Below are 24,209 nucleotides of genomic sequence, written 5' to 3'. Positions count from 1 at the left end.
TTCCCCCACTTGTATCTATGATCTTATTCTTTTCGTCACTGTGCAAAGCTCCTGACCATAGGTGTGGGTAAGCATGTGAATCAACTGATAAATCGAGAGAGTAGTGTTCTGGCTCAGGTCTTTTGTCACCATGACAGTCCAGTACAGCGTCTGCGGGACCTTAGACACAGCCCCAATTCATTCATTTGTAGACCTCATTCTCCAGTTTTCACCCACTTGTGATCAAGACTGAAAGATACTTGAACTCTTCCACTTGGGCAATAATTCTTCCCTGACCCAGAGGGGACAATCCACCATTCCAGGAGAGGGCCATGGTATTAGATTAGGAGGTGCTGATCCTCATTCTACTCACTTCTCACTCAGCCTCAAACCTGCCTAATGCACAATAGGGGTCACTGTCTGATGAAGCCAACAGAGCCACATCATCTGCAAAAAGCAGTGATGGAACCCTGAAGTCACCAAAACTGGACACCCTCCAATCCTTGACTGCTCCTTCAAACTCTATTCATGAAAATCGTAAAAAACCTACCTCTGCAGGTACTTGTCGAGCAAATGACTATCAGCAGTGCTTCTTTGCAGCCTGTGTTGCTTATTGTAAAGTGTTTGATTCAGTTGATCAAATTGCTCTCTGGGACATCCTGAGAATTTGTGGGATCCCCATCATAGCCAAATTCCGAGAGCGCTGTGCGAAGTGGAGGGAGACACTCTTAAGTTTTCCCCACTAAAACCAGCATTCGTAAGGCGTCTGTTCTGGCTTCTGCATTGTTCAGTGCTTGCATGGATTGGGTGTTAGGTAGGGTTGTGGAAAGCAGTTACTTTGGTGCTTTTGTTAGCGAGGAAAGGTTGACTGACCTGGACTTTGCGAATGTTGTTGTGATTTTTGACTGACCTGGACTTTGCGAATGTTGTTGTGATTTTTGTGTAATCAATGGATACTCTGATTGCTATACTCTGGGTCTGAGTCTCTGTATTGCAGATTGTCCTGGATCAAGACTAAAGGTGCCTTGACACCTGCACTAAGTTGACCCGCGCATTGATACACAATCTACTGTGTCAGAGCGTAAACTTGTTCTAAACTTGTAAATCATTGTAAACTGTGTGTGGCTTCATGCAAGTGTGCAAAGAAAATTTTGAGGTGTTCAAAATCTCTGGCACGCATTAATTATGTGAACTTCACATGAACATTGCACAAACAATTCAAAAACACTGAGAGTGTGAGTTGTTACATCGGCGCACTGCATCACAGCGTAACGCATCTGAATGATTATGACGAGATGTTAAATCTATCATAAACATACTTTTACAGATACTCATAAGAAGGAATGAAAATACAACTGTTTTACCAAGCCATTAAAATATAAATATTACAATGAATTACCTTTTAGACAATTCTAAATGTGTTCTCCACGTCATGAAGCGCACGAGAGTGAGAGAAAAATCTGCACCTGTAGAAAAATCCTCTGTGATTCCAGAAGCAACTGGAGGTGGTTTCATCATTCAAACTCAAATGATTAATCTGCTCTGAAATAGTTATTTTATATAACGCAATGTCCAGCGGCACAAAGCGCAGCATCCAGCAGAACACAGCGGGTTGCATTGGCACGACGAGTAGCACAGGTTAAATGCATGCAAGTGTCAAGGTGCCTTAAGATTCAGGCATTTAATGACTTCTGGAATCCGTCGTCAGCAGTGCATGCGTACGCGGTGAACGTGTTGAACTTATAGAGACATTCCCTTACTTTGGCAGTGACTTACATATCTGTGGGTGACACGGGAGTAGATTTTCACTCCTGTCCCATCCCAATCTTGGGCCAGAGTTTAAAAAAAAAAAAAAAAAAATCCTGTCCCATCCCACTCCTGGTAAAATGCCTCCCGCTCCTGGACTGCTCCCATTTTTTTCCTTCTTTTAGTTTTTAGGCAAGACAATGAATTTGATTTGATTTTCTCTCCATTCTTTTTTAGATTACTTGGTGTTCTGCAGTTTTATTTCAGAAGATGTGGCAACAGGAACAGTTTATCTGTGGTAATACAGGGAGACACTTAGTGCCTCAATGCAAATAAAAAAAAAGTCACTAAAAGACACAAAACATAAATAATGCATGGCCTGTGGTCTTATAGTTTTTCAAAATGTGGTGGTGATGGACACGTAATGATCCTGTCATTTACTTTGTCTTCTATTTCTGTAACTGCAGACTGAATGAAACCAACATATTTCATGTTTTATGAGATCAGCTTTATTTTTATTTTTTGTTCATATATATCCATTCCTACATTTGAGGCCTGCAGCATTTTCCAAGAAATAAAGGTTGGGACAGGACAGTTTATTGTTAATGAAAGAATTAGTTAATAATATTTACAGCCAGTTTTCTTGGGAAATATCAGAGGATGAAAACATGAACATTTCCAACTCACTGAATATTTCTTAGACTTTATTTACATTAATCATTCAGAAATACAAACAGTGTGGTACTTGATGGTCAATCTGTGTCAGGTAGGCAGTTCTCAAAAGATAATGTCCATGCAGGAAGAAGACAAGTGAGGGAAGCCACCAAGACACAACTCTGGAAGAATGTTTGTCTTCTGTGGGTGTGAGTGGAGAAACTTGGAATATAACAACATTTTTATTTTATCTTCATTTTACATACAGTTCCTACTTTTTTATTTGTGGTTGTTTCTGTTCCATTTCTGGAATTACAGAAAAGAATAAAAAGAAAAGTGTGAAGATTTTTTTTGTTTGTTTGTTTTCAAACTTTGTAGAACAAATGCAAACATCAAACTTTTATGTCCTCATAAGAGTTTGGAAAAAATACACAAACAATGTCCAGGAAAAACTGAACAGTGCAGACTGATTTGTCACTCATGATTTTGAAAAAGAACAAAAATCAGCAGCTTGTATTTTTATTCTGTTCATTTCCTCTTTTTCTCCTCCTCGGTCACGTTTTGTGTTTGAACATTAAACAACTACATGAATTTATTGAAAAATAAATATCTTTGTAAAATAACAGCCTGTTAAAGTTCAGAGTTCTCAGCTGCTTTATGTGATTTCTGCTTCTGAACATCACTGCAGAGTTTTTTTAAACACACGTGTGTGTGATTTTTATTCTGTTCATTCATATATTCTCATTTCAAGGAATTTTGACCAATTTATTTCATCTCATAAATTCAGTATAACCGTCACTGACACGTGCACGCGGTGTGAACCGGACGCACCGTCAGAACAGTCCAGAGAGAAATAAAGGCAGAGACACAGTTTAGTTTCTTTTCTTAACGTATTGCTTCAGTCTGTGCTCAACGTGCGCGCTCTCCATGGAGTGACTGAAGCGGCTCACCCCCACCCCCTTGCAGCCAGCCGACTCTCTCTCTCACTCACACACACACACACACACACACACACACACACACACACACACACACACACACACACACACACACACACACACACACACACACACACACACACAGACGGCTGCAGCGATCGCACCCAGTCCTAATTTTAGGCGGCTTTAAGCAAAGCCGCCGCTTATTTTTTCAGCCATCTTTTTTGAAAATTGACCGCTCAAATGACGGCAGGACAGCTCGCTGCCTAAAGGCTTGCTTCCTGCTCCCGTCTGCTCCCGTTAAGTTTTTATCTTGTTCCAATCACATGATAAATAGCAAAGTTGACTCACATCCCGTGGGAATCCCACAGGAATCCTGTGACCCTGTGGGATTCCCAAATAAATGGCAGCCTCTAATTGGTACCTTATTTATTAATTTTTTGATCTTTTTATTTTCATGTATTTGTATTTTTTTATTTTTTTATTTAGTCATTTCATTCATTATTGCCTTGTTCTAGGAGCACCTACTTTTCATTGTATGTGCTGTAAACACTGTGTACTCGCCTCCCAGACACTCATCCCGTCCCGTACTCACCTCCTGACCATAGCTGTCCACTGGCCTGAGCCAGACGTGGGCTACCCCATGGCATTTTCCAGTTTTTGGGTTCCTCAGCGTGCAGGCACCTTCGTGCTAGATCAGACATTGAGAGGTGCATCCCATGATGTTACAACATCTCCATAAGTAACCATTTGTTGAATAATACAACCTAAATAACCTTTATTACCTTACGAACACATGCTAATGGCTCATGTAAAGCATCATTTAGCTTAACACATATGTTGAAGATATTTTTGCCTCCTTTCCAGCTGGTTGCAGTTGGCAGGTGTCATCACTGAGTGAGACCAAAGCCCACCAGCTCATGCAGCAGAAAGCTGTTTCCTTCCTTCACTTCAACCAGCGACAGCTGTCTCGCATCTACCCCTCGTCTTATCGCGTGGACTCCTCCAACTTCAATCCACAGCCTTTCTGGAATGCTGGCTGCCAGCTTGGTAAGAGCCACTGCCAAATCTCAGAGCACCTCCCTGTTCTGTCAGCAGTTTCTATGTTCTTTCATGGTGTGTGTGTGTGTGTCTGTGTGTGTATATATAAAATATGTTTGAAATGCACAGAAAAATAGGTGGGTGCAAAACGTTGGGAACTTTTTGTCTATTTTTGTAATGCAGTGATCATTGTATTTATTTTGTTTTACTTCACTGCAGATATTATGAATCAATGGTATTTCATGTTTTGTGTGCTCAACTTTATTTCATTTGTTAATTTACATCATGCAACACATTCCAAAGAAGTTGGGACACTAAAGCAGTTCCAATTTTGTGCTAAGGGCTTTTCACACCAAGCACAAACGTGGTGTGCATTGCTCTAAAGCCCATTATTTCCAGTGAGAAGTGTCATGCAAACACCACATTGCAGTGCGATGCAACAAAACCAAGCTTGTGCGATGCACCATGGGAAGCGCTCACCACCGCTTGAGTTCAAGTTCAACTCGATGCAATGTTCACAGCGCACTCTGACGTAGCTTTGCCCGCCCAACAGAAATGATGCATCAGGCTAAAACATGGAAGATACAGTGCAGAAATGATGCATCAGCCTAAAACACAGAAGATACAGTGCAGAAATGATGCATCAGCCTAAAACACAGAAGATACAGTGCAGAAATGATGCATCAGGATAAAAACACGGGCGATACAGTGCAGAAATGATGCATCAGGCTAAAACACAGAAGATACAGTGCAGAAATGATGCATCAGCCTAAAACACAGAAGATACAGTGCAGAAATGATGCATCAGGATAAAAACACGGGCGATACAGTGCAGAAATGATGCATCAGGATAAAAACACGGGCGATACAGTGCAGAAATGATGCATCAGGCTAAAACACAGAAGATACAGTGCAGAAATGATGCATCAGGCTAAAAACACGGAAGATACAGTGCAGAAATGATGCATCAGGCTAAAAACACGGAAGATACAGTGCAGAAATGATGCATCAGGCTAAAAACACGGGTGATACAGTGCAGAAATGATGCATCAGGCTAAAACACGGAAGATACAGTGCAGAAATGATGCATCAGGCTAAAACACGGGAGATACAGTGCAGAAATGATGCATCAGGCTAAAACACGGGAGATACAGTGCAGAAATGATGCATCAGGCTAAAACACGGGCGATACAGTGCAGAAATGATGCATCAGGCTAAAACACGGGAGATACAGTGCAGAAATGATGCATCAGGCTAAAACATGGAAGATACAGTGCAGAAATGATGCATCAGCCTAAAACACAGAAGATACAGTGCAGAAATGATGCATCAGCCTAAAACACAGAAGATACAGTGCAGAAATGATGCATCAGGATAAAAACACGGGCGATACAGTGCAGAAATGATGCATCAGGCTAAAACACAGAAGATACAGTGCAGAAATGATGCATCAGCCTAAAACACAGAAGATACAGTGCAGAAATGATGCATCAGGATAAAAACACGGGCGATACAGTGCAGAAATGATGCATCAGGATAAAAACACGGGCGATACAGTGCAGAAATGATGCATCAGGCTAAAACACAGAAGATACAGTGCAGAAATGATGCATCAGGCTAAAAACACGGAAGATACAGTGCAGAAATGATGCATCAGGCTAAAAACACGGAAGATACAGTGCAGAAATGATGCATCAGGCTAAAAACACGGGTGATACAGTGCAGAAATGATGCATCAGGCTAAAACACGGAAGATACAGTGCAGAAATGATGCATCAGGCTAAAACACGGGAGATACAGTGCAGAAATGATGCATCAGGCTAAAACACGGGAGATACAGTGCAGAAATGATGCATCAGGCTAAAACACGGGCGATACAGTGCAGAAATGATGCATCAGGCTAAAACACGGGAGATACAGTGCAGAAATGATGCATCAGGCTAAAACACGGGCGATACAGTGCAGAAATGATGCATCAACCTAAAACACGGGAGATACAGTGCAGAAATGATGCATCAGGCTAAAACACGGGCGATACAGTGCAGAAATGATGCATCAACCTAAAACACGGGCGATACAGTGCAGAAATGATGCATCAGCCTAAAACACGGAAGATACAGTGCAGAAATGATGCATCAGCCTAAAACACGGAAGATACAGTGCAGAAATGATGCATCAGCCTAAAACACGGAAGATACAGTGCAGAAATGATGCATCAGCCTAAAACACGGAAGATACAGTGCAGAAATGATGAATCAGCCTAAAACACGGAAGATACAGTGCAGAAATGATGCATCAGGCTAAAACACGGGAGATACAGTGCAGAAATGATGCATCAGGCTAAAACACGGGCGATACAGTGCAGAAAAGATGAATCAGCCTAAAACACGGAAGATACAGTGCAGAAATGATGCATCAGCCTAAAACACGGAAGATACAGTGCAGAAATGATGAATCAGCCTAAAACACGGAAGATACAGTGCAGAAATGATGCATCAGCCTAAAACACGGAAGATACAGTGCAGAAAAGATGAATCAGCCTAAAACACGGAAGATACAGTGCAGAAATGATGAATCAGCCTAAAACACGGAAGATACAGTGCAGAAATGATGCATCAGGCTAAAACACGGGAGATACAGTGCAGAAATGATGCATCAGGCTAAAACACGGGAGATACAGTGCAGAAATGATGCATCAGGCTAAAACACGGGCGATACAGTGCAGAAATGATGCATCAGGCTAAAACACGGGCGATACAGTGCAGAAATGATGCATCAGGCTAAAACACGGGCGATACAGTGCAGAAATGATGCATCAGGCTAAAACACGGGCGATACAGTGCAGAAATGATGCATCAGGCTAAAACACGGGCGATACAGTGCAGAAATGAGCATCAGGCTAAAACACGGGAGATACAGTGCAGAAAAGATGCATCAGGCTAAAACACGGAAGATACAGTGCAGAAATGTGCATCAGAGGTTGAATGTAGGATCATTTAAATATCCACTAATTTAGAGACTTTTTGTTCCAGGAGAGGCTGAAACTGTATTAGATAAAAAAAATTAATTTGTTTTCTTCTAAACACCATCTCAAGGGGGGCTGCACCCCCCCAGACCCCCTGCAAATTTTCCTCTGCTTTCACAATTTTCATTTCACAGCCCTGAATATAGTTTGAAGTAAAAAACAAAACAAAAAAAAGAATATTATTTAGAAATTTGTGATGTTAATCTGTAAATTAAAACTTTGCTGCTGTTGTTTCAGATGAGATGATTTCTTGATTAACATTATACTGAACCATTCATCCATCCATTTTCTCCTGCTTCATCTGAGGTCGGGTCGCCCAGACCTCCCGATCCACACACACCTCCCTCAGCTCCTCCGTGGGAACCCCGAGGCGTTCCCAACTCCCGGAGGTGGGAGGTGAAGACCTTGCTGACAGAGGGTTCCACCAGTCGTTCCCAGCAGACCTTTGGACATTTATTTTAGACAAATGAAAGACATGGTGTCTAACCAGATCCTTACTCTGGATGGCATTACCCTGACCTCTAGTAATACTGTGAGAAATCTTGGAGTCATTTTTGATCAGGATATGTCATTCAAAGCGCATATTAAACAAATATGTAGGACTGCTTTTTTGCATTTACGCAATATCTCTAAAATTAGAAAGGTCTTGTCTCAGAGTGATGCTGAAAAACTAATTCATGCATTTATTTTCTCTAGGCTGGACTATTGTAATTCATTATTATCAGGTTGTCCTAAAAGTTCCCTGAAAAGCCTTCAGTTAATTCAAAATGCTGCAGCTAGAGTACTGACGGGGACTAGAAGGAGAGAGCATATCTCACCCATATTGGCCTCTCTTCATTGGCTTCCTGTTAATTCTAGAATAGAATTTAAAATTCTTCTTCTTACTTATAAGGTTTTGAATAATCAGGTCCCATCTTATCTTAGGGACCTCATAGTACCATATCACCCCAATAGAGCGCTTTGCTCTCAGACTGCAGGCTTACTTGTAGTTCCTAGGGTTTGTAAGAGTAGAATGGGAGGCAGAGCCTTCAGCTTTCAGGCTCCTCTCCTGTGGAACCAGCTCCCAATTCAGATCAGGGAGACAGACACCCTCTCTACTTTTAAGATTAGGCTTAAAACTTTCCTTTTTGCTAAAGCTTATAGTTAGGGCTGGATCAGGTGACCCTGAACCGTCCCTTAGTTATGCTGCTATAGACTTAGACTGCTGGGGGGTTCCCATGATGCACTGAGTGTTTCTTTCTCTTTTTGCTCTGTATGCACCACTCTGCATTTAATCATTAGTGATCGATCTCTGCTCCCCTCCACAGCATGTCTTTTTCCTGGTTCTCTCCCTCAGCCCCAACCAGTCCCAGCAGAAGACTGCCCCTCCATGAGCCTGGTTCTGCTGGAGGTTTCTTCCTGTTAAAAGGGAGTTTTTCCTTCCCCCTGTCGCCAAGTGCTTGCTCATAGGGGGTCATTTTGACCGTTGGGGTTTTTCTGTAATTATTGTATGGCTTTTGCCTTACAATACGCGTATAAAGCGCCTTGGGGCGACTGTTTGTTGTGATTTGGCGCTATACGAGGTTTATTAGAAAAGTATCCGACCTTATTATTTTTTTCAAAAACCATATGGATTTGAATCATGTGTGATTACATCAGACATGCTTGAACCTTCGTGGGCATGCGAGAGTTTTTTCACGCCTGTCCTGTTGTGTGGACCACTGAAGAGGAAGTACTGCTGGCCCACCACCACAAGATGGCGCCCTGCTTGAAGTGCGGGCTTCAAGCACAAGAGGGCATCGGCTTTGCTGGAGGTGACAGCTGTCATCAATCAACACAAGCTGTCACCCATCACCACCACTACAAAGACCGGACTGCAACTCCACCTCCTCGCCGAGAAATCAACTACCATTCAGGTAATTTCTCTGCTGACTGACACTGTGTGTTTAACCTGAACTTCTATTTGCAGCCGTTTTCCTGGAGTGTTTCCTTATCTGGAGGATTGGCGTTTGGTGTGACAGCGACGGCTTCGCCTCACACCCCAACTCAGATAAGTGGTTGACCAGGAGCTGCACGAGTGTGTGTGATTGGAGGTGGAGGTTTTCCCTCCTTTACTTAATACAGACTGTGGGATTACTGAGTGTGCGAACTCACACTCATCTGGACTGTCTCTGTTCTCTGCCAGCAGTACCGGGTCTGACTGCTGAAGACAGCGGCCACCTGGGGCGCAGGGCTTGGCGGCTCCGGTGTTCTTCAGCTCCGTTGGTGGTGGAAGCTGTGTGGGGATCCAGCTCTTCTCTCTCCAGGCGTCTTCTATCGTCGAGCCTGCCCACACGTCACCTGGTGTATGATTGACAGTCCACCATATTGTTATTGTCTGTACGTTGTTGTGCGATTCACAACATTAAATTGTTACTTTTTGGCTTATCCATTGTCCGTTCATTAACGCCCCCTGTTGTGGGTCCGTGTCACGTCACTTTCACAACAGGATTTCTCGGCCAGCATCATGGATCCCGAGGGGCGTCAACCATCGCTTGAACAGCCAATGGGAGAGCGAGTTGCACAGGCAGGAGGCGTGTTGGGTGAGCTGCAGCACATCTTAACCGCCTTTGCCGCTCGGTTGGACTTAGTTACCGAGCAGAGCAGTGTTCTCAATCGCAGGATAGAGGCTCTCACCGCCCAGGTGGAAGCGCGTGCTCAGGGCGCTGCTGCAGCACCTCCTCCTGCTGACCGTGTGCCAGAAACAGACATTCCGCTGGTCGTTCAACGACCCCCCCCACCTTCCCCTGAAGCATACATAAGCCCTCCAGAGCCGTACGGAGGCTGTGTGGAGACGTGCGCGGACTTCTTGATGCAGTGCTCGCTCGTCTTTTCACAGCGTCCCGTCATGTACGCGTCAGACGCCAGCCGGGTGGCTTACGTTATAAACTTGCTTCGAGGAGATGCACGCGCCTGGGCTATGGCGCTTTGGGAGCAGAATTCACGGCTCCTAACGGTTTATACTGAGTTTGTGAGGGAGTTCCGACAGGTGTTCGACCACCCTCATAGAGGCGAGACCGCTTCAAGTGTGCTGCTGTCGATAAGACAGGGGTGTCGGAGCACAGCAAAGTATGCAGTCGACTTCCGCATCGCGGCAGCGTGAACCGGCTGGAATGCTGTTGCGCTCCGCGCCGCCTTTGTAAACGGACTGTCTCTGGTCCTCAAGGAGCACCTGCTGGCGAAGGACGAGCCGCGGGATTTAGATGGGCTTATCGCCCTGGTTATACGGTTAGACAACCGATTAACAGAACACCGACGGGAGCGAGACGAAGGGCGTGGTCAGGCACAAGCTGTCCCTCTTCCTCCCGGGTCTGAAAGGGAGCCGACTTCCCCACGCTCCACTGCCAGGGCTCTCCACGTGACAACAGCTCCCCCTGCTGACGTTGCTATGGAAAGGAGCAGGGCCAAAAAACGATCAGATCAGAGACAAAGGAGGCTGATCCGTGGAGAGTGTTTTCTCTGCAGCTCTACTGAGCACACACAGAGAGAATGCTCCAAACGATCAAAACAGCAGCACTCGTCCTTAGAGACTGGGCTAAGGGTGGGTCACAATACCCACGCGGGGAGACCCCGTAAATCTGCACGAATCCCAGTCACGATCCTGAGTGAGGATTTAACCCTTCACGCCCCAGCACTGGTGGACACGGGGTCGGAGGGAAATCTGCTGGATAGCAGATGGGCAAAGGAGGTTGGGCTCCCTCTAGTGGCCTTACCGTCACCATTGTCGGTGCGGGCACTAGATGGCACCCTTCTTCCACTAATCACACACCAGACTCAGCCAGTGACATTGGTGGTGTCTGGGAATCACAGGGAGGAGATTGTGTTTTATGTAACACCTTCTACCTCCCGAGTGATATTGGGTTTTCCATGGGTGTTAAAACACAATCCCCGGATTGATTGGCCGTCTGGGGTTGTGGTTCAGTGGAGCGAAACCTGCCAGCGGGAGTGTTTAGGATCCTCGGTTCCACCCGGTGTGACAGCTAAGGAGGAGGTTTTAGTCCCCCCCAATCTGGCGGCGGTGCCAGCCGAGTACCACGACCTTGCTGACGTCTTCAGCAAGGATCTGGCACTCACGCTGCCCCCGCACCGTCCGTACGATTGTGCCATTGATTTGATACCGGGCGCTGAGTACCCGTCCAGCAGGCTGTACCACCTCTTACGTCCGGAACGCGAATCAATGGAGACCTACATCCGGGACTCGTTAGCTGCCGGGTTGATCCGGAACTCCACCTCCCCGATGGGTGCTGGTTTCTTTTTTGTGGGCAAGAAGGACGGCGGACTCCGTCCACGCATTGATTACAGAGGGCTGAACAAGATCACGGTTCGAAACCAATACCCGTTACCTCTGTTGGATTCAGTGTTCACGCCCCTGCATGGAGCCCAAATTTTCACGAAATTGGATCTTAGGAATGCTTATCACCTGGTTCGGATCCGGGAGGGAGACGAGTGGAAGACGGCATTTAACACCCCGTTAGGTCACTTTGAGTACCTGGTCATGCCGTTCGGCCTCACCAATGCGCCCGCGACGTTCCAAGCATTGGTTAATGACGTCTTGCGGGACTTCCTGCATCGGTTTGTCTTTGTATATCTAGACAATATACTCATTTTTTCTCCGGATCCTGAGACCCATGTTAAGCATGTACGTCAGGTCCTACAGCGGTTGTTGGAGAACCGGCTGTTTGTGAAGGGCGAGAAGTGTGAGTTCCACCGCACTTCTTTGTCCTTCTTGGGGTTCATAATCTCCTCCAACTCCGTCGCCCCTGATCCGGCCAAGGTTGCGGCGGTGAGAGATTGGCCCCAACCAACGAACCGTAGGAAACTACAACAGTTCCTCGGTTTTGCAAATTTCTACCGGAGGTTCATCAAGGGCTACAGTCAGGTAGTTAGCCCCCTGACAGCCCTGACCTCCACAAAAGTCCCCTTCACCTGGTCGGATCGGTGCGAAGCCGCGTTTAGGGAGTTGAAACGCCGGTTCTCAACTGCACCAGTTCTGGTGCAGCCCGATCCCAAGCGCCAGTTTGTTGTTGAAGTGGATGCCTCTGACTCAGGGATAGGAGCCGTGCTATCCCAGAGCGGGGAGTCCGACAAGGTTCTCCATCCATGTGCCTACTTTTCCCGCAGGTTGACCCCAGCTGAACGGAACTATGACGTCGGCAATCGGGAACTTCTTGCAGTGAAGGAGGCTCTTGAAGAGTGGAGACACCTGTTGGAGGGAGCATCGGTACCATTTACAGTTTTCACGGACAATCGGAACCTGGAGTACATCCGGACCGCGAAGCGTCTGAACCCCAGGCAAGCCCGCTGGTCGTTGTTCTTCGGGTGTGTTGACTTCCGGATCACCTACCGCCCCGGGACAAAGAACCAACGATCTGATGCCCTGTCCCGGGTGCACGAAGAGGAGGTCAAGACTGAGCTGTCAGACCCCCGTGACACCATCATCCCCGAGTCCACTGTCGTGGCCGCCCTTACCTGGGACGTGGAGAAGACCGTCCGGGAGGCCCTGACACGGAGCCCGGACCCGGGGACCGGTCCGAAGAACAAACTGTACGTCCCACCAGAGGCCAGGGCTGCGGTCCTTGACTTCTGTCACGGTTCCAAGCTCTCCAGTCACCCAGGGGTGCGAAGAACCGTGGCAGTGGTCCGGCAGCGCTTCTGGTGGGCGTCTATAGAAGCCGACGTCTGGGAGTATGTCCAGGCCTGCACCACCTGCGCCAGGGGCAAAGCTGACCATCATAAGGCCCAAGGCCTCCTCCAGCCTCTGCCAGTGCCTCGTCGCCCCTGGTCTCATATCGGCCTGGACTTTGTCACGGGCCTCCCGCCGTCCCAGGGAAACACCACCATCCTAACGATAGTGGACCGGTTTTCCAAGGCGGCCCACTTCGTGGCCCTCCCGAAGCTCCCGACGGCCCAGGAGACTGCAGACCTCCTGGTCCACCACGTCATGCATCTGCATGGGATTCCATCAGACATTGTCTCGGATCGTGGTCCTCAGTTCTCCTCCCAGGTCTGGAGGAGTTTCTGTAGGGAACTGGGGGCCACCGTCAGTCTCTCGTCTGGGTACCACCCCCAGACGAACAGGCAGGCAGAGCGGACAAACCAGGAACTGGAGCAGGCCCTCCGTTGCGTGTCCTTCGCGCACCCGATGGCCTGGAGTGACCATCTGGCCTGGATCGAGTACGCTCATAACAGCCAAGTCTCGTCTGCCACTGGCCTCTCCCCATTTGAAGTGTGTTTGGGGTACCAACCCCCATTGTTCCCGCTAGTGGAGGGAGAGGTCGGGGTGCCCTCGGTCCAGGCCCATCTGAGAAGGTGCCGTCGGGTGTGGCGTACCGCCCGCTCTGCCCTGCTCAAAGCCCGGACGAGGGCCAAGAACCATGCAGACCGCCGGCGTGCCCCGGCCCCTGCATACCAGCCTGGGCAGGAGGTTTGGCTTTCTACAAAGGACATTCCCCTGCAAGTGGAATCCCAAAAGTTGAAGGACAGATACATCGGACCTTTCCCTATCCTCAAGGTCCTCAGTCCAGCCGCAGTGAAGCTGAAGCTGCCAGCTTCACTGAGGATCTCTCCGGTTTTCCATGTGTCCCACATCAAACCTCACCACGTGTCACCCCTCTGTGCCCCCGGACCGGCGCCGCCTCCTGCCCGGATCATCGACGGGGAGCCGGCTCCTGGACGTCCGTCGGAAGGGCCGGGGGTTCCAGTATTTGGTGGACTGGGAGGGGTATGGACCAGAAGAACGCTCCTGGGTGAAGAGGAGCTTCATCCTGGACCCGGCCCTCCTGGCCGACTTCTACCGGCGGCACCCGGACAAGCCTGGTCGGGCGCCAGGAGGCGCCCGTTGAGGGGGGTGTCCTGTTGTGTGGGCCGCTGAAGAGGATGTACTGCTGGCCCACCACCACAAGATGGCGCCCTGCTTGAAGTGCGGGCTTCAAGCACGAGAGGGCGTCGGCTTTGCTGGAGGTGACAGCTGTCATCAATCAACACAAGCTGTCACCCATCACCACCACTACAAAGACCGGACTGCAACTCCACCTCCTCGCCGAGAAATCAACTACCATTCAGGTAATTTCTCTGCTGACTGACACTGTGTGTGTTTAACCTGAACTTCTATTTGCAGCCGTTTTCCTCGAGTGTTTCCTTATCTGGAGGATTGGCGTTTGGTGTGACAGCAACGGCTTCGCCTCACACCCCAACTCAGATAAGTGGTTGATCAGGAGCTGCACGAGTGTGTGTGATTGGAGGTGGAGGTTTTCCCTCCTTTACTTATTACAGACTGTGGGATGACTGAGTGTGCGAACTCACACTCATCTGGACTGTCTCTGTTCTCTGCCAGCAGTACCGGATCTGACTGCTGAAGACAGCGGCCACCTGGGGCGCAGGGCTTGGCGGCTCCGGTGTTCTTCAGCTCCGTTGGTGGTGGAAGCTGTGTGTGGATCCGGCTCTTCTCTCGCCAGGCGTCTTCTATCGTCGAGCCTGCCCACACGTCACCTGGTGTATGATTGACAGTCCACCATATTGTTATTGTCTGTACGTTGTTGTGCGATTCACAACATTAAATTGTTACTTTTTGGCTTATCCATTGTCCGTTCATTAACGCCCCCTGTTGTGGGTCCGTGTCACGTCACTTTCACAACATGTCGGTTACATCATTCGCCTGTGGGCAGTCTTTGAGTGAGGAGTCGCCCACCCTCTCGTCGTTTGTTTCATTGTTTAGGAATGGCTCAGAGACTGCTGCTTTGTTTGATCAAAATCTTTTCAAAAACTGTAAAGCACAACTGAGTGGACACCATTCGATAAATTCAGCTGGTTTTCGGTAAAAAAATTTTAACGGCTGATGAGAGATTTTGGTCTGAAAGTGTCGCTTTAAGGACGGCCCACGATGCCTGACGGCGATCTGCACTCCGAGGCGGTGTCGTCTCGCTGTTTCAAGCTGAAAACTTCCACATTTCAGGCTCTGTTCACCCAGGTCATCGTCAGAGAACAGAGAAGTTTCAGAAGAGGTCGGCATGAGGAGTTTATTCGGACATTCCACCGTTAAAGGAGATTTTGTAATGAAATAACGTGCGGGAAGATTCGCATGTCGGGACAGGAAAAACACCTCCATTGGAAACCTTAACAGACAAGTTGGAACATGCCCAGCTGTTAAACAATTTCTCAGATACTCACTTGTTGAAAGCCATCAAAAGCCGCCTGAATTTTACAAATGGTTTTCAACACGGAGGTGTTTTTCCTGTCGCGGCGCAGACGGATTTGCGTCGTCGTCACGGAACCGACTCGGCGAATTCATCCGCACATTCTTTCATTACAAAATCTCCTTTAACAGTGGAATGTCCACATGAACTCCTCATGCCGACTTCTTCTGAATCTTCTCTGTTCTCTGAACCTGAGCTTTAAATTAGGATGTTTTCAGCTTGAAACAACCAGACGGACGCCACCTCCGACCGCGCCGCGCCGATCCGCTTTGTGAGCTGTCCTTAAAGTGAAAGAAACTCCGCAATCTCTCATCAGCCGTTAAACTTTTCACCGAAAACCAGCAGAATTTCTCGAATAGTGTCCACTCGGATATCCTTCACAGGTCCTAAAAAAATTTTGATAAAGCAACGCGCGGCGTCTCAGACAAAGGATTTCAGCCGAGAGGGCTGGACCAGTGCTCACTCAAACCCTGCCCACAGGCGAATGACGTCACCGACGCGTGAAAAAACTCACGCATGCGCACGAGGGTTCAATCATGCCTGGTGTAATCGCACGTGATTCAAATGCGTATAGTTTTTTTTTTTATAAAACTGTCGGTTAGTTTTCTAATAGACCTCGTATAAATAAAATTGATTTGATTTGACAAATAAAATAGCATGAAAATGAATATGTACATTTTGAAGTCTGGTCGATTCATTCATTCATATCTGCATTTCAACCAGAAAAAAGACACCATAAGCAAATATAAATATTTATTATAATCACAAAAGGAGATGATTTAACAATGACTGCAGCGTGTCTGTTAAAGATTAAAGTACGTACAGGTTTTTTACAGTTACATTTCATTTGTTCTTGATCTCTATTTGTCAGCACACGTAGTCATGTGACATCGTCATGATGAAATCATTTTTGAATTTAGTAATTTCAACATTGAATTATGGTCTCATTGACTATGTGGTTGCTTAAATGTTGTAATCAGGACCGAGTCATTTCTAAAATATGAATTTCACTAGTGACTGTGAATGCTTTGAAATTGTGCACAATAGGGGTGCGGCTTCTTCTATCTGTGTCTTATTGACTGAACTTTGGCTTCATGGACATGTTTAATGATTCATTCATTTAATGGCAGAAGAGCAAAGAGGGAACAAAATGACTTTGGAACATCACTTTCACCCTCCTGTCTGCACTTGTGAAGAATGGAGTCCCATGTAGATCTTACTGTCCCACTGGACAGCACTGAGGGGACATACCTCATGCTTAAACTTGTTGTCCTGCAGCGCTCTCTGGCCAGTGGGGAGGGTGGTGTTCAGTTCCTCATCATAGGGATCTTTGGCTGCATGGAGTGCTGGACTTCTGCACCACTGCCATTATGTGGTCCACCTTACGAGCTGGACGAGCTGGGCATGTCACAACATGTCCTGTGAGACTTCAACACGGAAGCGCTTTTACTGCGCCATCAGCTTCGTGCCGATGAATTTCGCCGCCACTCTTCATGGCCAAATCTTCTGTCACAGTGGAATGTGCCAAAAAGTGCTGATGTCCACCTCTTCCACAATTTTCAGATAGTCACACGATGGTCCCACATCACCACAGCGTTCACTTTGGAAATGATCCGGTCATTTCAGCGTGTTGATGCCAATCGGAGCGTGGCTCGCTCTCCACCGTTGTGCGGCCGTCTTTAAACCGTTTGTACCGCTCCTTAATCTGTGTGATGCCCAGAGGATCATCACCAAAAGCTGTCTAAATAATCTGAATGGTTTCCACCTGGCTGTCGCCCAGTTTGTGGCAAAATTTGATGCAGTCACTCTGCTCCAGTTGTTCCGTCTTTTTCCTTGCAAAGAAAAAAACGACGAGAGACTCCACCCATCCTCACACAAAGGCTGCTTACAAGCAAATGATGCAATCGACAGGCGTGAAAAAATTCACACATGCGCACAAAGGTTCAAGGTTTGCTCATGCAAGCACACGTGATTCAAATCCATCATGTTTTTGAAAAAAATTAAAAAGTCGGATACTTTTCTAACACACCTCGTATGTGTGACATTTTGACTATAAAAGCATACACATCTTCAAGTCAAGAAGACAAACATCACAATGGCAGCAAGACGATCAAGCAAGAAATACACTCCTCTGGAAGCCTTAGCTCTTTTGCTAGCACTCCCAGATGTGGACTAAGGGAGTCGTGATGAAGATTCCTTCGTTGGTGAATCAGAGTTCATCCCCTCTGAGGAGGACATGCCAGCACCAACGGATTCACAGCCGAAACAGCCTCTTCAAAAGAGACTTGCACATAAGTGAACTAAAAGACTAATAATTCTTACAGAGGAGGACGATGAAGAGAAGCCTTCATCTGTGAAAGGAAATTATTCCCAATTCAGAAAAGGCAAACACCATGCTGAAGACAAACCATGGTGCCAAAAACGCAGGCGCACTGGAGAAAAGTCTTCGTCATCCCAGAAGAGCAGGAGCACTGAACAGAAGTCCCAGAAAAGAGAAGAGAAGGCCCAGAAAAGCAAGGACACAAGCGAAAACTCCAAAGCATTTACATTTTGCTTTTATATTGTAGCATTGTCTGTGTTCACGTCTTTCTGTTTATGGTTTTATTAGGGCCCGAGTAGGCAACGTCCTACGAGAACCCTATTGTAATTGCGCTGTTATTATTATTATTATTATTATTATTATTTATTATTAGGGCCCGAGTAGGCAACGTCCTACGAGGACCCTATTGTAATTGCGCTGTTTATTATTATTATTAGGGCCCGAGTAGGCAACATCGTACGAGGACCCTATTGTAATTGCGCTGTTTATTATTATTATTATTATTTATTGGGGCCCGAGTAAGCAACATCCTACGAGGACCCTATTGTAATTGCGCTGTTTATTATTATTATTTATTAGGGCCCGAGTAGGCAACGTCCTACGAGGACCCTATTGTAATTGTGCTGTTTATTAGGGCCCGAGTAGACAACATCCTACGAGGACCCTATTGTAATTGCGCCGTTCATTATTAGGGCCCGAGTAGGCAACGTCCTACGAGGACCCTATTGTAATTGCGCTGTTCATTATTATTATTATTATTTATTAGGGCCCGAGTAGGCAACGTCCTACGAGAACCCTATTGTAATTGTGCTGTTTATTAGGGCCCGAGTAGACAACATCCTACGAGGACCCTATTGTAATTGCGCCGTTCATTATTAGGGCCCGAGTAGGCAACGTCCTACGAGGACCCTATTGTAATTGCGCTGTTTATTATTAGGGCCCGAGTAGGCAACGTCCTACGAGGACCCTATTGTAATTGCGCTGTTAATTATTATTATTATTATTATTATTAGGGCCCGAGTAGGCAACGTCCTACGAGGACCCTATTGTAATTGCACTGTTTATTATTATTATTATTATTTATTATTATTAGGACCCGAGTAGGCAACGTCCTACAAGGACCCTATTGTAATTGCACTGTTTATTATTATTATTATTATTATTATTATTATTATTAGGGCCCGAGTAGGCAATGTCCTACGAGGACCCTATTGTAATTGCGCTGTTTATTATTAGGGCCTGAGTAGGCAACGTCCTACGAGGACCCTACTGTAATTGCGCTGTTTATTATTATTATTTATTAGGGCCCGAGTAGGCAACGTCCTACGAGGACCCTATTGTAATTGCGCCGTTTATTATTACTATATTATTATTATTTATTATTATTAGGGCCCGAGTAGGCAAAGTCCTACGAGGACCCTATTGTAATTGCGCTGTTTTTTATTATTGTTGTTATTATTGAACGCCATGAAGTTACGAGTTATTATTGTTATTATTGAACGCCATGAAGTTACGAGTAACGGCGTCCGTGTGGCGGCGTGCCGAATATTGACCATTCGCCATGAAAGTACGTTCTTCCTTTTGACGGCTTTAATTTTGTCACATCATCATGAAAATTGATACACAGGTCAAGCACGACAACCTCTTACAATTCATAGGGGCGTCGCCCATGGGCGGGGCAAAATGCCTCAATAGCGCCCCTTTGAAACTTTCAAAAACCCCTCCACATAGGGGTTTTTTTGGAATAGGGAGATGAAAATTGGTACACGTGTGACTTGCATAGATGTACAAAAACGTCTCTTGCACCATGGGTCTACTCCAAAGAGGAAGTCTCCCATTTTGAATTTTCTTGTCATTTTGGCGTGATTTCCACATGTTGTATTTGAACGAACTCCTCCTAGGGATTTTGTACAATGCACTTCAAATTTCTTCCAGATCACCCAGAGATGATACTGACCAAACGTTATCGAAAGCTTTTCTTTATGTTGAAAGGTGTGGCCGCTATGGCGCCGCCATTTTGACCCTTCGCCATGGAACATTATACTTAAACAGGTACTGAAGTCACATAGTTAACCCCATGAACTTCCTTCCACTTCTAAAACATGCAGAACAAGTTGTTGAACGTAGGCGATGATCGCCGTGAACTTACGAGTAGCGGCTTCTGTGTGGCGGCGTACCAAATATCGCCCCTTTGCCATGAAATTACGTTCTTCCTTTTGACGGCTTTAATTTTGTCACATCATCATGAAAATTGATACACAGGTCAAGCACGACAACCTCTTACGATTCATAGGGGCGTTGCCCATGGGCTGGGCAAAATGCCTCAATAGCGCCCCCTTGAATATTTCAAAAACCCATCCCCATAGGGGTTTTTTTTTTTGGAGTAGGAAGATGAAAATTGGTACACATGTGTGACTTGCATAGACGTACAAAAAAGTCTCTTGCACCATCAGTCTACTCCAAACAGCAAGTTGGCCATTTTGAATTTTCTTCTCATTTTGCAATGATTTCCACATGTTGTATTTGAACGAACTCCTCCTAGGGATATTGTCCAATGCCCTTCAAATTTCTTTGACAGCATCCAGAGATGACACTGGCCAAAAGTTATCGAAAGCTTTTCTCTATGTTGAAGGGTGTGGCCACTATGGTGCCGCCATTTTGACCCTTTGCCATGGAACATCAAGTCATGATAACTCCTTCATGCTTTGCCTGATTGACTTGAAACTTCACATGTATGATGACGGTTGTCCCCTGAACACACCCAGACCCTCTGTTTGTACACTGAGCGCCCCCTAGTGGATGAACAATCAACATGTCATAACTCCTTGATGCATTGTGTGATTTGTTTAAAATTGTAACTGTTTGATGAGTGGTTGCCCCTGTATGCACATGCCCACATGTCACAAGGGCACCCACTGGCCTGGGTAGGCGGTTGCACGGAACGAGGGCCCGTATATGACTGCTTGCAGTCCTAGTTATTATTATTATTGTTCTCACTCTTGAAATCGAAATTTCGGCCTGTTCCCATGCTCAAAAACTCACCAAACTTTCAGAAGTCATCTGGCCAGATCCGAAATTCGATATTTTGGGGGCGTCGCACATGGTCACAGCGAAATCGCGAAATAGCTTTTTTCGTCGCAGCCTCACGAAATTTGGTACACATATTTACCATGCTAGGACTCACAAAAAAGTCTCTTACTGTCATGGTGAAATATCGACAGGAAGTCGGCCATTTTGATTTTAAGTTTCAATTTTAAGCAAATTTTTGCCATTTTTGGCCATTTCCACTACTTACATTTGAACGAACTAGTCCTAGGGATTTCATCCGATCGTCTTCAAATTTGGTCAACATCATCACGACACAATGGTGATAAAAAGTTATCAAAAGATTTTAATTAAGTCAAAAGGCATGGCTGCTAGGAGTCGTCAAACTTTGGTGAGCTTTTGGCGCACGCCGTTTCACTTTGAATGGCTGTCACGCCCACATACTTCATCGTAGATACTTCAAACTTGCTGGACGTGATGAGGGCCCCGCCCTGAACGTCTACATATATTAAGTTCCCACCTCCGCCATACTGCCCCCCGGTGGTGGCGGGAAATGTCCTATTTTTACTTTAAGAGGTCCTGATATCACATACTTAACCCAATCAACTTCATTCCACTTCTAAAACATGCAGAACAAGTTGGTGAACGTAGGCGATGAACGCTGTGAAGTTACGAATAACGGCGTCCGTGTGGCGGCGTGCCGAATATTGCCCATTCGCCATGAAATTACGTTCTTCCTTTTGATGGCTTTAATGTTGTCATATCATCATGAAAATTGATACACAGGTCAAGCATGACAACCTCTTACAATTCATAGGGGCGTCGCCCATGGGCGGGGCAAAATGCCTCAATAGTGCCCCCTTGAAACTTTCAAAAACCCCTCCCCATAGGGGTTTTTTTTGGAGTAGAGAGATGAAAATTGGTACACATGTGACTTGCATAGACATACAAAAAAGTCTCTTGCACCATGGGTCTACTCCAAACAGGAAGTCAGCCATTTTGAATTTTCTTGTCATTTTGGCGTGATTTCCACATGTTATATTTGAACGAACTCCTCCTAGGGATTTTGTCCAATGTACTTCAAATTTCTTCCACATCACCCAGAGACGATGCTGACCGAAATTTATCGAAAGCTTTTCTTTATGTCGAAGGGTGTGGCCGCTATGGCGCCGCCATTTTGACCCTTCGCCATGGAACATCAAGTCATGATAACTCCTTCATGCTTTGCCTGATTGACTTGAAACTTCACATGTATGATGACGGTTGGCCCCTCAACACACCTTGCCCCTCTGTTTGTACAGTGAGCGCCCCCTAGTGGATGAACCATCAACATGTCATAACTCCTTCATTCATTGTGTGATTTGTTTAAAATTTTAACGGTGTGATGAGTGGTTGCCCCTGTACGCACATGCCCACATCTGGTCACAAGGGCACGCACTGGCCTGGGTAGGCGGTCGCACGGAACGAGGGCCCGTATATGACTGCTTTATATATGCTCCTAAATGCAAACCAATTCTTCCCTTTTGGGCAATAGTGGTTTCATATTATCTCATGTTATCTTTAGGCAGGACCTTGTGAGACAGTGAGAGATGGAACTGTTTGGGTTCTGTGACAAATTGAGGACTTCAGCACCGTTCAGCCAACGCAGACAACCCAGACCTCAGTCAGCAATGCATGACCGACGGAGATTGCAAGACGCAAAGTGACTAGTCGCTTGAAAAGCTTCCTTTGTCTATTTGACATCAGTATGCTGAGGACCATCATAGAGTGCACAGTACACAAAGCCCGTAAAAAAAACCCTGACTGGAGCACAAGTGTCTATGAGCTGATGGCACTCATCGCTGGTTTATTCTTCAGAGGAGCAATTGGCAGAACCGGTGCCATGCATGACTGCTGGTCAAAATGCTTTGGCATTCTGGAAATCACGTCCACAATGTCCCGAGACGATATGAAGAGTTGATGCGATATTTACGCTTCGATAACAAGGACACCTGTTTTTGGGGGCGCTTTGTTCAGAACTGTGTGCTGTCGTACAACCCAGGGCAACACATAACAGTTGATGAACAGTTGTTTCCAACAAAGGTCTAAACTGAACAAGTTTGGAATAAAGTTTTGGATTGCAGCAGACTTGGTCACTAAGTACATGTGCAATGCCATTCCTTACTTAGCAAAAGACCCCAGCTGTGCCATGGGAGAGCGACGTGCAGACAATGTTGTGACAAGGCTTATGGAACCCTTTTTGGACAGAGGCAGAACTGTCACTATGGACAATTTTTTCTCATCGTTGTCTCTGGCGAACAGGCTTCTACAACGCAACACAGCTTTACTTGGCACAATAAACGACGGGAAGTTCCAGAGCAGGTAAAAAACACCAGAGAACGTGAGGAGTTTTCAACACAGGTGTTCATTTCTGGCAGTGCCCTGCTAACAGTTTATGCAGCTAAAAAGAAGAAAAATGTGTGTCTTCTCAGCACGCTGCATAAGAAAGTGGAGCTTGAAGACGATTTGCGGCGAAAACCAAATGTAATCGTAGACTACAACCATTTGAAATGTGGTGTTGATGTGCTGCATCAAAAACTGCGTGCTTACACAGTGCTCACAGGAACACAGTGATGGCCTATAGCTGTCTTCTACAACGTCCTGGACATTGCTGCTGCTAATGCACATGTACTGTACAAAGCATGTACAGGAGTAAAGGAGTCGAGGTGAAAGTTCCAGCATAAGCTGCAACTGAACTGAGAAATAGACACATGCAGGAACGCGCACTGGAAAGAGAGAGAGAGGAGGCACTACGTGAAATGAGAAGAGTTTCTGAAGGGAAAACAACAACATGCCAAGTGCATCAGAGTTGCAACAGAAATCGCAGTACAGACAAATGTGCCATTTGCCATAAGTACACCTATCGGAAATGTAGGAAAGGATCTCCATTCGTGTGTCAAAATTGCTAAAAAACTAAACAAACAAACAAAAAAACAGACCACCGTACATAGGAACTCACAATTTGTTGACTTCTCTTGAATATTTTTATGTGTGAAATAAATGTTTTTTCACTGAAGTCCTTCGTTTGGGCTATCCTTCAATTTAGACCAGGGATGCCCAACCCTGGTCCTCAAGACCTGTTTTCCTACATGTCTCCCTCTTTCAACACAGTCTGAGTGGGGCAAGGGAGCAGGTACTGATCTAATTTGAAACTCAAAGGAACCAGTCAATAGGGTGATGACCACAACACTAATCTGAGAGGGGGAGGAGGG

The 24,209-nt window shown here is 46.2% G+C and overlaps 1 protein-coding gene across 1 annotated transcript in view; it reads left to right on the top strand.

The window, feature by feature from the left end:
- The window catches only part of LOC117513126 (1-phosphatidylinositol 4,5-bisphosphate phosphodiesterase eta-2-like), a 667,318-nt gene that overhangs the window by 409,184 nt on the left and 233,925 nt on the right, over nucleotides 1–24,209 (top strand). The window contains exon 14 of the mRNA XM_034173461.1: nucleotides 4,185–4,367. Within this exon, the coding sequence (XP_034029352.1) occupies nucleotides 4,185–4,367 (183 nt within the window). The remainder of the gene's footprint in view (nucleotides 1–4,184; nucleotides 4,368–24,209) is intronic.

This window comes from Thalassophryne amazonica, chromosome 6 (genome assembly GCF_902500255.1).
Source record: "Thalassophryne amazonica chromosome 6, fThaAma1.1, whole genome shotgun sequence".
In the NCBI taxonomy this organism is placed as follows: Eukaryota; Metazoa; Chordata; class Actinopteri; order Batrachoidiformes; family Batrachoididae; genus Thalassophryne; species Thalassophryne amazonica.
The sequence above is the reverse complement of the archived record's forward strand: the minus strand, read 5'-3'. Positions and strand labels throughout refer to the sequence as shown.